The sequence below is a fragment of the Siniperca chuatsi genome, linkage group LG11, assembly GCF_020085105.1.
Source record: "Siniperca chuatsi isolate FFG_IHB_CAS linkage group LG11, ASM2008510v1, whole genome shotgun sequence".
Lineage (NCBI taxonomy): Eukaryota > Metazoa > Chordata > Actinopteri > Centrarchiformes > Sinipercidae > Siniperca > Siniperca chuatsi.
The window spans coordinates 24,179,367-24,193,972 of NC_058052.1; the positions used below are offsets into that span (position 1 = coordinate 24,179,367).

The 14,606-nt window shown below is 38.5% G+C and overlaps 1 protein-coding gene across 1 annotated transcript in view; it reads right to left on the reverse strand.

The window, feature by feature from the left end:
- The window catches only part of LOC122884714 (contactin-associated protein-like 4), a 68,855-nt gene that overhangs the window by 36,092 nt on the left and 18,157 nt on the right, over positions 1–14,606 (reverse strand). Inside the window, exons 3-5 of the mRNA XM_044214988.1 lie at positions 11,260–11,453; positions 6,092–6,239; positions 1,829–2,032 (exon numbers count right to left, since the gene is read on the reverse strand). Coding sequence (XP_044070923.1) covers positions 1,829–2,032; positions 6,092–6,239; positions 11,260–11,453 — 546 coding nt within the window. The remainder of the gene's footprint in view (positions 1–1,828; positions 2,033–6,091; positions 6,240–11,259; positions 11,454–14,606) is intronic.

The following is a 14,606-nucleotide window of genomic DNA, read 5'->3' on the forward strand; positions in this document are numbered from 1 at the left end:
ATTAGTTCATAAATACCTATGAATCGGAATAACAACCAATTTCTTCATAAGTCATTCCTGATTAACGCTCTGAACAAGCTACTCATTTCTGATGAATTACTTAATCATTAGTGGTTGTTTTTTTGTTCACTCCCATGTAAAGTTATACATCATATTGAGTAGTTACTAAGTAGCTCCTCATTACTTCAAGATGAACTGACCATAACCTACCTTTTATTGTCCTCTCAAGTAAAGTGATACATCATACTGGGTGGACTGGGATGGCAAACCCCCCCAGAAAGGTAGATGTCAAATACAATTCAGTCAGCCAACAGAATATGTACAGTGTTGATATTTGGTGTTTAGGCTCTCACCTCATCATTCCTCACAACCAGGAACACCAAGTAAGCATAGCAGAGATTGGGGAGCAACAATAATAACTTTCCCCCCTAAAACCACATAGGATGCAGAGGCCAAAACCAGTGTTCTCCTGCTACACACAAAGAGACTACACTGTTTGAGATGAATTGAGATGGATAAATCTAATCCAACAACAGCAGCAGCAGGCTAAGACCTTTAATTAATTATGCATATTAAAATCACAAAAGTAATATAGTAGTCTGGTAGGAGGACAATCTCTTATGAAATGTGATTGTTTGTGGCGTTGTTAAGCAGATGACTTTGATGATTGATGATATGAACTTCGTGCAGCTGAGCGTAGAAGCAGCATAAACTATAGGACATGAGCTCAGCAGTTTAGATGCAACTGAAATGAAGAATAGTAAAGCAAGTTGACACATGAATTGAATGCATGTGAGTGGAAATATTTCTCTAATGCTTGTTTGAATAATAAGTATTTCACCACTACGTAAATCAGGAGCGTGAAAAAATATACATGTCACACAACAACCAACAGAAGATGAGCTCAGCCACAAAAATGAACACTCCAGCAATTTAATATTGCACTTCCATAAAGTTGGAGAACTTAAACAGATAAAAAAAAGAATGGTCAGCAGATACCGAGATATCTTGCTTTAAGTATCTAGTATAGGTCAAGCACACACTTCCTGGATCCTACTTTTCCCTGCATAGTGTCTTTCATTCAACAATCCTAAATGCTATTCTCTTTCAAACCTTACACCTCACCTTCAGTTTGTAATGGAGGCTTATTGTTAAAAAAGTCTGAAGCCCAAAGCTATTATTTTTTCAGGCTTTAGAAAACTCCCTCCAAAGCTAAATAAGACATTATACTACTGTTTTCACAGGCTGAGTAGTACTGCTCATGACGAGTAAACTGAACTTCATATATAAAATCAGCGGAGCACCCCTTTAATTCACAATACCAAAGCATATACTGCACATAAGTAGATGCCACCAGCAAAAGAACAGAAACTAGTGGTCAACAAACCAATAGATCTGTGGGAGAGCAAAAAAACAGCCAGTGAAGTTTGGTATAGCTTACTGATATTGCTAAACACACAACCACAGACTAACCAGAGCAAAGAAATTCATGATATGCATGTTATCACAAGCAGTAGATGCTTGGCGTGGTGACATAATCCCTTGCATCTCAGTGGAGAATAAACCATTAAAGAGTTAGTTAGTCTGTGGGAACAAGTATTATGGCTTCCAATACAACAGTTACCAAGATATTTGCATCATCTGGAAAATTTTCTTTAAAGCAGAACACACTTGACAATATTTGAAAGTAAATAAAGTTCACTTAACCTATTTAATAAATAGATAGCAGCATTGGTGTCTGAACGATAAGAAACCAACTGGCTACAAGTACCTGTTTTATAATTCAACTCATCATGACATTGTGTGCATGAGGATTTCAGAGCTGTACCTTTTCGGAGGAGCAGGAGAAGCTTTCCTTTCTCTAACTCTAGGGTGAGGCTGTGCTCGCTCTTTCCCACTATGTGAAGCAGTATCCCAGAATTCCTCAGGGTTTTAAATTTCAGAGAGATGCTTTCTCTGGTCATTTCCCTCAGCCTGGGACTCAACCTGTAGAGAAGGCTGCTGCGGCCATCGAAGCTCACCACGTCAGAGTCTGAAAGACAACAAAACCACACATTACTCAGGTGTCTGTCTTTACTATATTTCATGTTATGTGCCTTCAGGATATATTTTGAAATATGCGAGATTGTTGGTAGATTGGTTTTATGGCACAGAGGAAAGAATGGTGCAAGCGTGCATACACACAGAGTTGAGCAGGGACTAAGGGAAATGTCTTGATTTTGAGAAACTGCAGCACTAAAGATATAGAGACTCCTAAAACAGTCATCAGTCAAATTTTTGTTGTGAATAATACACATTTAGAATTTCCACCTGTACCAATAGCGCCGATTTATATGTACAATATTAGCCTTTGGCAGAATTTTTACCAACACATATATACATTAATTTGTGCTGACGACCCGACCTGATCACTGGCAACAATGAGACAGCCTACATAGAAGAGGTCAGAGCCCTGATATCTTGGTGCCAGGACAGCAACCACCATCTCAATGTCAGCAAAACAAAGGAGCTGATTGTGGACTACAGGAAGTGACAGGGAGAAGGACACGCCCCCAACACCATCAATAGGACTACAGTGGAGAGAGTCATCAGCTTAGGGTTTCTCAGGGTTCACATCAGTGAGGACCTGACCTGGACCCACCACACTGACACCATCACAAAAACAGCAAGACAATGGCTCTTCTTCCTCCTCAGGCTGAGGAGGCTCAACATGGACTCCAGGATACTGTGCAACTTCTACAGGTCCACCATTGAGAGTATCCTGACTGGCTGCATCACCGCCTGGTATACTGCCCTCAACCGTAAGGCATTACAAAGGGTGGTGGAAACTGCTCAGCACATCACCAGGAGAAAGCTGGCATCCATGGAGGACCTCTACACTCAGCGGTGCAGTAAGAAGGCTAACTGGATCATCAAAGTCCCCAATCCCCCCAGCCAGAAACTGTTCTGCCTGCTGGCGTCTGGCGGACGGTATCGCAGCATCCGGTCCCGCGCCACCAGGCTCAGGGACAGCTTCATTCCTCAGGTCATAAGACTGTTGAACTTTTGAGCCCACAAGCTCATTACTGTCACTTTACTTGCACCACACTTTACCTTGTATGAGCATTGTTGGAGGGAACCTGAGAACAAGAATTTCATTGCCAACAACTGCTTCACTGTAATTGCTGTGCATATTTACATAAACTAGATAAACAAGATAAATGTGAATAATGGAAATGCTAAAACCAGAAGGCCAACCATCATGCAGGGTGTGGCAAAGGTATTTCACCAAAGTTTAGATTCTCCTGTGTCCTTGAAGATCTGCAGTGCTGTTTCTCAAAACACATCTATTTAAATCTCTCTCCTCATCTGTCTCTTTCTAGAGGAGTTGACAGCATATTGTTCGTAGAGGACTGGGATCCAACAAACTGATTTCATCATAAATTATTTCTCTGCACCTTCAACTGTTGATAAACTGATGATAAACAAACAAAAATTCTGAAAACATACTGGATACCACTATATGGACCGATATATGAAAAACCTTTTTTGTGATCATTAACAATATAGGCCTGTCTTTCTATTGTGTGTAAGAAGATTAGTGATGTAAACTAAAGTTTTACAGTGACAGAAAACAAGAATCCTGTATTTTGGTTTTTGGTGGTGGGACTACTCTTACTCGTGGATCATGGATTTTTGCTTTGCTTTACTCTGTGAAATGATGCTGTTTTAATACATATATGATTCAATAATAACAATCAACATAAACACATTTTTAACAAAGTAAAAACCTTTTTAAAAGCATGTAATCTAATATACTGAATGTCTCACAAATATTTTTTCATGTTATTACCTCGATTTGTCCACATCTATGTTATTATTCAGCTTATGGATCAAGAATGGCAAAACATCTGTGCAGTTTGGATTTTTATCTCATTTCTGCTCAGAGCCATGAACCAAATGCAGGATTTCTCATAAGAAAGTAGGCCAAGTGAGCGATTAAGTATAAACAAAATGTAGAACCTAGAATTTTAGCTGGTGTCTGAATATGTGAAGCAAAATATAGACCACGAAGCATCTTTCATGTCACTGTAAAGAAAAGGATTCACCAACATTGCCTATCACGGTGCTGAGTGCTGCTGTGGTACAAATCTCACGCCCACAGTGTCGCTATTGAAGCATCAAATTAGAAATGTCAGCTGAGATGCATCAGTTATTGCATCCAGTGCATTTGAGCCTTTACTGCTGACAGTGATCCTGGAAACAGTACTGTGGTAGAAAAAATATTTTTAAGTATACAATGTATGTATTTCTGTATTGTCAATAGTTAACTGACCCTGGCCTTTTACCTACTCCTACTACTTTAAGACAAAGGAGACTAATGAGAGTATTTTTATTCACCAAAATAGAGGCTGACCTGAAAGCACAATTTTTATTCAGCAAGTACAAACCCAAAATTTAAATTATTGAAAAGTAAAAGCCTAGAAGTTTTTTTTCACTTCCTCTGTACCTTTTTGATGAAATGAGGAAGTGTTGCCAGCATCCTCAGAGTCTAATTAAAGCTGACTTCTTCCAGCTGAGAGCAAACGTTTAATCAAACTGAACCAACAGACAAGCTCACACACTTGCTTTTTTTTTATTTTTTTAACCACACTCTTTCACAGATAATTCATTTTTGCAACAGGGTTACAAAAAATTTTTATTTTCACAACAATGGTTCATGCATCGAGTTGTTTTAGTCTCTCGTGTTTTTATGTGGCACTGTCATTTTATTTTTGTTGCTTGGTTTAGAAATGTCATAACTCATGTCTTTTATTGAGACAATTTCATCATTTTACCTGTGCAGTGTGTAGTTTTCTCATTTTTTACTGTGTTTGTCTACAGAGGTAGACCTGGTTTATTCATTTTAAATCTAACTGCATAGATAGATTTGCATGACAAGTCTGTGGAAATACTGTTCGGGGCCAAAGAAGAACCGATTAACTTTTCACACTGGCTTGACAAATGACTTCTTCCTGCATTCATAATGAAACTTTCTCTGCCAAGGAGCAGACATAAGAGACCTTCTATTGCTGTCATGGCCACAACTGTTGTGTCCTCTCCTGCCTCCTCTGCCCTCACTTCTTCTTTTCCCATGCTGTTTCTGGTTTTTCTGCCCATTCCTCACCTGTCCAGCAGCTGCCAGGTGGGCCCCCGCTGTTTGTCATACCTGTGGTTCATTCCTAATCAACCCAGATCTGCTGCCTCCTTCCCATCTGCTCCTCAATAAGTTTTGTGTGTGTGTGTGTGTGTGTATTCTATACATATAAGGTGTGTTTTCATTTATCTATACGTGCACATTTTTAATTTGCATGACAACGTGACAACTGTTTTATCCTGTGTAGTGTATCATGGTAGACAACAACCAACGCCGCATCTCTGACACCTCACAGCGTCCCGACAAAAAGACTAGCGTGTCAGAATTGTTTTGCCTTCCACGACAAATTCCTCGACTGAGACGTTGACCAATAGGAGCACAGAGCACTCTGTTGCACATAAATGTAAACATGGCGAAGTGAAAGAGGAATGATGTTGGTACTGCGAAGAGGAACTGTGAAACAGAGGAAAACTCAAAGTAATTTTTTCTTTCTTTCTTTTTTTAGGCTTTTCCGAAGACAAGACAACCAGCATCATATACGCCGCTTCAGATGCTATTGTTTGTTTACTTTCTTGCTCGGTCAGTCTCTAGCACCTCCTTCCCAATGACATCACGGCAAGTTATGACTGGTCAGGGACCAAGGTGTAGTCTGTCATGTCTCTCAGCCAAGACACAGCAAGAATTTATGACTCTTTCACAGTGACCATCTTAACAGACAAAAATATTGTGTAGTCTGACGGTTCAGTTATAGAGGCTCATACATAACAGCCACTGAAAAAAAAAACATAGTTGCTTTTCTAAAATGCTGATTGGTACTGGATAAAAATGCTACAAAGTGGCAAAAATTTGAACAAACATAGAGAATCTTATGTCCCATGCAATGATGTAAAACGTGTTGGTGCAGGTGTCCACTCTACTGTCATCTTTTCAGTTTATGCCTGTTAGGTGGAGGATTAAAAAAAAGCCCAAACTGACTGTAAGGACATCCATAGGTCTCCAGTCTGAGTCCAATCCGACCATTGGGATTCCAGTCCAGGGGGATCAGGCGGATGTAGCGAGCAATCACTGGGTGCTGGAGCCTGTGCTGGACCACGCTGTCTGCGTTGCTGTTACCCGGAAAGGCCTGGAAAAACACAAGCAGCAAGTTAGCTAGTTTTCTGGCTTTCCAACCATCCACAAAGATGACTGTGAAATTGCTCCCCCTGGATCTTTATTGTAGTCAAACTTGCTACTAAATAAGTAAACATGTTCTTCCATCTTTTTATTGACGTTGAAGTGCAATCCCCAAGGCTTTATGTGAGAAGTGATTTGTTTGATTTTCCTCTTAATGAAGGGAATATTGTGGAGATAGAGCCACGTTCTTGGTGAATGGTTTCTCAATCAGGTAGAAAATTAGATTTGTGAAGCACTAGTTGTAGTTTTATATGTTTTAGACGCTTTGGTAAACACTTGGTCCATGGAGAATAACATTTATTAACCTCTGCAATCCGAGCACATTCTTTTTTGGATTATTTTTACCTTTAAGCTTCAAGTTGACTTGATCTTAAGCCCTTTTATCAACCTTTCTTATAATATATACATTTTGTCTCCCTTTAGTCTACTTTCCTTTCTCTTTTCAGGTAAGTCTGTGTCTTTTTAAAATGACATAGAAGTAAGTAAGTAAACACTTTTTTTTAGATCGTGCCCCTGTGACTAAGTGTCTGTTCCTCTTAAATTACCTCTGCTTCTGATTTTTGTCTTGATTTTCTTCTCTGTTCTTCTCATTTCAGTGTTTCACCTAAAAACTTCATTCTGTATACCAGCTCTGATGACATTATTCGTTTTTTATTTATATGCTAATCCTGTTAACTCAACCTACAAAATTTCAACAGTAATAGGAAGTAAAGGGGCTGCAGGATGGCTTAGTGAGAGATGTCCTTCTTCAAATGGAGGACATCTACTGAGGTGAAATGTCCTTGAAGAAACCATTGAATACCTACTAGCTCCAGGCTTCTGGTCTGTAGCTTATCCTGACCTCTGACCTCCCTATGGAGATGGGCAAGATAAGGGAATTTCTGAATCAATACTTATGACATTAAAATTTCTATGTGATATTGAGATCTTAAATGAGGCTGAAACTTAACATATGAGATTTGATTTCCTTGACCTGTCTGAGTAAATTCTCATCATCTGATCCAGATACTGGAGGTGTGTGTTACACTGATCTCACGACTTTGAACAGTGGAGCCTGTCAGAAAACAGAGTCCTAACCTCCACAAATGACTGTTTCCTGCTGAGGAGACCGAGGAGAACAGCAGCTCATTTAGTTGAGGCATTGGCTTTTGAAATATGACCCGAGTAGGGGGAAAAAACCCCTCCAAAGGGTGTCTGATTACAGACGGAGGGAAGGAAAGTAAAACAGAGGGAACAGGTTTTAGGGAAAGGGAGAGCGAAGTGAGAGAATTTCCCACAAAAAGCTGGGAATCACAGCAAAAGTTAACATGACGAAGTTTTCATTAACTAGCACCAAAATAGGACAAATATAATTTTTAACCTAACTGTACTTCATCCACCCTACCATCTACAACCTCAGATGCATTGTTGATGGCTGTTCAACCTCCAAGCATCAACTAAAGCAGCATGTGTTATTTTTTAGCTACAAATGTATTAGTTAATACTTAATTTTTGTAAAATGATTTGGTTACTGTATGGATTTGTCGTGGTTAAATAAGAAAAACGGAAATGCATTTTAAAGATTGTTAATGGAAAAATTGCCATGTGTGGCAACAACTCAAATTTAAAGGCACTGAATATTTATTTCAAATCTTTAATATGTCTCTTGAACATTAAAGATCCATGACATTAAATATTCTTGAATGAATATGCATCAATCAAAGCTACTCTGCTACTCTGCTTTATCAGGACTCTTTATCAGGGTGTGGCTTGGTCAGATTTGATTGGCAGGACTAGCAACATAAGCCTATGTCATTGATTTAAATGTTGCTAAACTGATTGGTGCACAGAAATACGTTCCATCTGAGCCCCGCCTACTTCAAACCATTAAAAAGAACAGACAGATAAAACAGAAATACAGAAATCTCTCTTCACTGTAAAATATCATACAAAAATTTTGTGGAATAAACAAATCATTTCTCTAATCAATGTAAATATATATGTTTTATTAATTTCAAGTTAATTAAACAAATCATTTCTAGTTTTTATTTTCAGAACTTCACGTCAGAACTTCTAGTGACATGACTTCTAGTGACTTCTAGAACATGAGTTGTTCAATCTTGAAGCCTTTGAAGCTTCAACATGGTGTTGCTGAGACTTCACTCAACTCATAAAATTAAGTTTCTAAATAAACATCATCAGCATACTTAGCAGAATTCCCAGCATGCATTGTTTGAGAGTTAAAACTCTCCAGGGACCATTCTGTTTTGTAGTTTGAAGAAAAGACATGATAGACACTTGCTGTGTGTCTTTAATACATGATAAGTCTTAGTTGTTTCTTCTCATGATGAATGAAAACAATGCTAACAACGATAAATAAAGGTTAGTATTGAATTCAGCCCCCTGTACACTTACAATTGAACAAAGTCACAGGACTTGGCATTGCATGTTGTATTTGTACTAACTCTTGTACCAAGTGACTAACTATCTAACAGGAGCAACAGCTGTGAAGTTACTCATATCAAAAGGAAGAATTGACTCTTAGAAGAGAAAATATAAATGAAAAGCAGATCTGACAGTTGTTGATTCGACTTGATAGCTTTATTGAACTTGTTTTCTCAAGTTCAGGATGAATAATCATTTCAAAGTCATCTTATGAGTTTTGAAAATGTAAATTCAACTAAGTTAATTCACATTTTTAAGGCAGCAAAGGAACTTTTTTAAGTTGAACCAATGTCAAATGATTAAAATGACAGTGCTGTTAACATTTACCCCTCATTTCCACGAGAAAAAAAAAAGGGAATGAAAACAAATGATCCATTTTTATCAGTCAGTGAAGGTTCATGCAACTAAATCAATACAGGTACATGTATCCGACATCCACTACCTCAGCCTCCACACCTTCACGTTCTACTGCACGTTTCTAGCTTTTCTCACTTTTGGCACAGAGAGCCCATATTTGCATTTCAGGATGACACTCATTAACAGAATCTGTGTCTTCACTTGTCCTACAGGGAAATTACATTGTACTTCCAATCCCTTTACCTCCATTAACACTTAAGGATGCTATATTCCCTGACTAGGAGAGTATACATTCCCAATACCATCTGCTCTTTCACACTTTTACAGTGGATGTGAAGAGAGAACATGGAGAGAAGATGAGAGAAAATTAGAGAACAAGAGCGCATTATTCAGCCTCGCAAACTCTGGCCTCTAAGCTTAAAAGAAAGAGAGGTCCTGGAGGAATTGTGACTGATGAAGCAACTCAGCAGTCAACTCTGTTCCCCGAAAGCCATAATAAACTAGGCTGACTAATGTGTGGCGCTTTAGAAGGACTTTTGAGACACACTGTGGATTTATCCTGATTTATGCTAAGTGTGAAATCAACAAGCTTTTAAGCTGTGAGAAGCCCTTTTCTGTTCTCTCTGACATTAGTTTTACCCTCGCTGTGAGAGTCTTACCTCTCATCAACTTTCAATTGAAGCTGTTCACCACAACATCACTGTAATCGGAGGAGAATTTTCTGTCTATACCAGGAGCTGTGAGGTTAATGCTTGACTGCCTCTACCTACTATCTAAGTGTAATGTGGGTAACACAGCGAGTGAGAGAGCCCTTAGGTGAAAACACATTTTTGAATAAATTGGAGGGTTTTCCTTGAGATACAGCTTGAATGTTTGGTCAGGCACTCTGCACTGTGGCAGAGCTAGTCTGGAATGCTAAGTGAAAGCTGATTTTTCAAATAATCGTGCTGCTCTAGTGCCGTGCTGTGCCCATGATCTTTTCATAGTTCATGGGGTTTAGTTAGCCCATCTGATAAACCTAACTCATCATCAATAAAGGTTGAAAGAGTAATGATGGCTGGTAAAGAACAGCAGAGTCTTGGAAAGGTGGTGTTCAGCGCTGGTATAGTTTTCTTGCTGTTCGTTCTCTGCAAAAGGTGTTAAGCTGTCTGCAGGATGATTCTTCAGGCCTTTTAATGGAGCTGGTTTAATCTTTGCCGTGCCTTACAACTTACTACACTCTAATAATACTGCTCAGTACTGTCCATCTAACAGTATCGTTTCAAATGGTTTTCTTTTTGGTTGGTGTGTTATAGTATACATTTTTGACATTTTGTGACAGTCTGACATTTAGGTAGACCGACTTCAGACAGAAAAAAGCACTGACTACATTTTAATATAAAGTAACTTTATAATGTCAGCTTATACTTTTTAAGGTAAGTGAAAAGGTAAAGAAACAGCAATTACATTAATGGGTATCACAGTTTACAGTGATAATTACAGTAATGGGTAATAACATTTTTGTACTGTTTATATCAGTGTTAGTTTAACAACTGTTATAGCAGAATATTTTCCCCATTGGTATTGTTCTGCTTGCTGTTGTGTGCCAGTATTGGCCTTTTAATTAAAAATTGTCCATCAAAGACATTTTATCCTGGACACTTTAAATTGTTGTGCCAACAAATGTATTTTGAAGATGAAATAAATGCAGTTTCAAAGGCTTTTTCACTGTAAACACATTGATCAACGCATTGGTTGAGGATGCTGAACATCAGCATATAACATAAATTATCAGCAAATTACATGCAGAATGATTCATGTCAACTTTTAAAGGAACATTATTGTTGTAATAGGGGCATTTTATGCATTTTCACGTGTTACAGTAGGAAAAACAGGTGTAAATCATAAAATCACTGATGTCTGAATTCCATTTAGCTGCTTCGGTTTCAAGGTCCTCGTGTTGTGCATCGCTGTCACACTGTCATGGCTCACTGGGACACCTGGCAGCCATTGTTAATGTTATTAGTAACACCTGTGCTTCTCCTACTGTCACATGTCAAAATGTCTGCAGTGAAAAAGGCTTATTGTGTCTGTTCTGTTTTGACCTAACAGTTGCAGACTCACTTTCCTCCTAACACTGATAAGTCACTTCTACATTTTATTACATTACATTTATAGCTGTTGGAATAATTTTAGTACAATGCACTCACCCCTATACTGTCTTCCTGTCGATGCTGTTTCCAGTTGTGTCCTGTGTCGCTGAACATCAGCAGGTAGGCTGTCAGCCAATCAGAGCTGCCATAGCGGCCTTGTGTAGCAACAGCAGTGATTTGTGTCCGCCCACCCAGGTCGACCTCCAACCACTGATATCTGTCTGAGCTCAGAGGAGACCAACCTCCAGCTCCTGGACAGAGAAAGAGGAGGAAGAGAGAAATACCTTTGTATCATCTAAAGAATTCAATTTAATTTTATTTATATAGCGCCAGTTCATAAAAGACGCGCTGACTTTTATTTGTCGACATAAAAATCATATTTGGGAGCTTTTAAAAAACACAGAATGAACAAACACTGATAATAACATTTGTTGTAGGACACTTTTCTCAAGAAAGTTAGTTAAGAGTGCTGGGAAATCAAAGGGTAATAAAATGAATAAAAACATAACAAATACCATGCTATGTGGAAAGATCTACACTGCTGAATCCTTTAAATACTATCTCTGCATTAACAAGAAAAAAAAAGTTTTCAGAAAAATGCAAATCCATGCAGACTTTTCAGTTGTTTCTTAAAAGAAGACAAATCTTACTAAACTTATTTCATCAGACACAAACTTTTCCATAGTTTAAAAGCCCTGAGTGCAAATGCTTTATCAACTTGTTTCTTTGATGTTTAATTTGGAACAGTCAAAAGAGTTTAATCTGTAGCTTAAGGACTGTTCTGTGCATAATACAAGCTGCAGCTGAGGCATTTATGGTCAACACAGCAAGCCTTATACAATATTTAAATGGCCAGTTCATAGCAGAGGACCATAATATGAAGACACATTGAATAATTCAAATGCCAAAAGCTGTGTGTGTTTGTGTGCACAAGTGAAAGTGCTGAATTATATCAAAGTGACATTTTGCTGCGAGAACATCATATGGACAGATTTTACTATATGCATGCATTTGTACTTCTACTTTTGTGAGGACATTCACAATGTAAAGCATTCTCTAGACCCTAAACCCTAATCCTTTCCCTGAGGGTGATCAGTATTTTTGTCTCTCTTCATTAATTCTTTTACCTGGTCTCTTTTATCATTGGCTGTGCCTAACTTCAACCATGATTGGGGACTAAGTTTTTACGAGTGGGTAGCCATTTTGTTTGTGTCATACACAAGGACACACATGCATGTGCACAAAAAACTTGGTTTCACACTATTTTGCTGATCGACAGTTGGTGACGCCAACAAACTTAGCAAGGCGCCACTAAAGGCAGTTAAGGAGAAGACTTCTAGCAAGTAAACATGGATGTAAACAACGCAGGATTTGAAATATTTTATGAGGGAAGAAATGCACCCAACACGTTTGTTAGACCTCAAGGATACAAGCAAGTTGTTTTGGTGAAAAACACTGAATGCAAACATAACTTTTGTTTTTTTAAGAAACCTCCACAGGGCACCTTTAACAATCTCTTTTTTGAAGATTCAACAAGCCCTGCAGCATCTTCTGAGCATTGTATGCCATTGACCAATAGTTTGCTCATCATTAGCCTTTCCCCTTTTGTTGACCATTTCTACTAGAATGCCTAACCTCCACCATCTTATCCCTGAATATTATCCCCATAACAACCATTTTCCCTCACCTCCACCATTTCTTCCTGGGTGTGTAACATTGGGGCTGCCATTATTCTCCCCTTTCCATTGTGTTTGAAATGGAGGAGAGAGCCTTGGGCAAAGCAAGGGTATAGCCAGGGGGAAACAATAAACTAACCCTAAAACCAAGTCTTAACCCTCAAACAGTCTTAAGGGCTGGACAAAATGACCCCACTTTCCAGAAATGGTCCTCATAAAGATAGACATACAAGAAAAAGTCCACCATAAAATTTCTGTATTGTTACAATACCATTAAGGTATAACAGGCCATAATTCACACTGATATTAGAGAAGCTGAGATGTGTTTTAACAAAACTTTTCTCCTTATTTGAAAAAGATGACTCCTAACTTGTGGGTGACTTTGAAGACAAGTCTCTAATTATAATGACAACCACAGACTATATCAGTGTCACCCTTTTGTCACTACAATTCCTCTTGTAGTGACAGCCATAGATTGTCGAAATATATTGATGTCTGTTACAAAGTTCTTTTAGAGAGAAGTTTTGAGTCTGGGCTCTCTGCCAGTTGAGCCACTTGGAATCAGTAGAGTTAGAGGTTGAGCAAGAGCCTTCAGGGAAAATGAAAGGAAAATCACTTGAACGCCTTTGAATCTTCTCATAGGAGCAAGAAGTTTCAACATTTCCTCCAAGAAGCACATTAGAGGAATCAGACTACAATTTCACATGGAAAAACTTGATTGACTTTGCATTTGCAGAGATGTCTGTGTTTTTTCGTACTTATTACACACAGCCTAAATTTCATGAAACGAGCATCTCATAGTCACTAGAGGAGTCACCCCTCCCAAGGCAGAGAGTGTAGCTTTGGTTCCAAACTTACAGCACTGCCAGAGATGAGTGTTTTGAACCCAATGCCAAAACTGTACCCAAATATCTGTCTGCCCAGAATAAAATGTGATGAAATGCCCACTGCAACTTTTTAACAGATAGAAACTGGTAGTTGAGATGTCTTGGATATCATGTCTGGAACTGTTGCAGGAGAGGCAGAACAAAGCCATATTGTTACACAGTGCTGGTCAAGCTGACAGCTTCACCACAGGCAACAGATAACTAACAAAAAGTCCCTTTGGCCATCAATAATGCACTGTTATTCTGACAGATAGACAGGAAGAGAAACAGACTGAAACAGTCAGGATGGATGACAAAAGACAGACAGAGCCGTGCAGTATCACATTATAAACTGTACAGGGCAAGAAAATGGACAAATGGAGTAATTTTGCGTACAAATGTTAATCATTAAGGATTTGATTGATCATGTATATATTCACAGACAATAAGAACAACATTCACAACAGTAAACTTGACAATATATGTGACTACTCAATTACTTTGTAGACATTTGTAGTCCATGGCATGTGACACTTTTCATTGGTACAAGAAAGGATTGGGCTTTGCTTCAGTGTTCTAAATAGTTAGTCTCATCTAATTTAGGGTGTGTCCTACTGAAAAGCCTGCAATTTGCACAGAATTGCTAGATTTAATATTTTGAATGTTTGGCCATTTATTAAATAATGGCCAGGAGTGCTGGAGCAAAAGCAGCAATTTTGATCAAATGGAATTTCATCAAAGGCACTATATATGTTCACAATTTATACATGATTGCAGCATTTTTTAAATTATTCTGATGGCAGTAGGTTTTGTGGAAAAAACGAGGCAATCCTGGTGCAGTCTATGTGTTGCATTCAGCCCA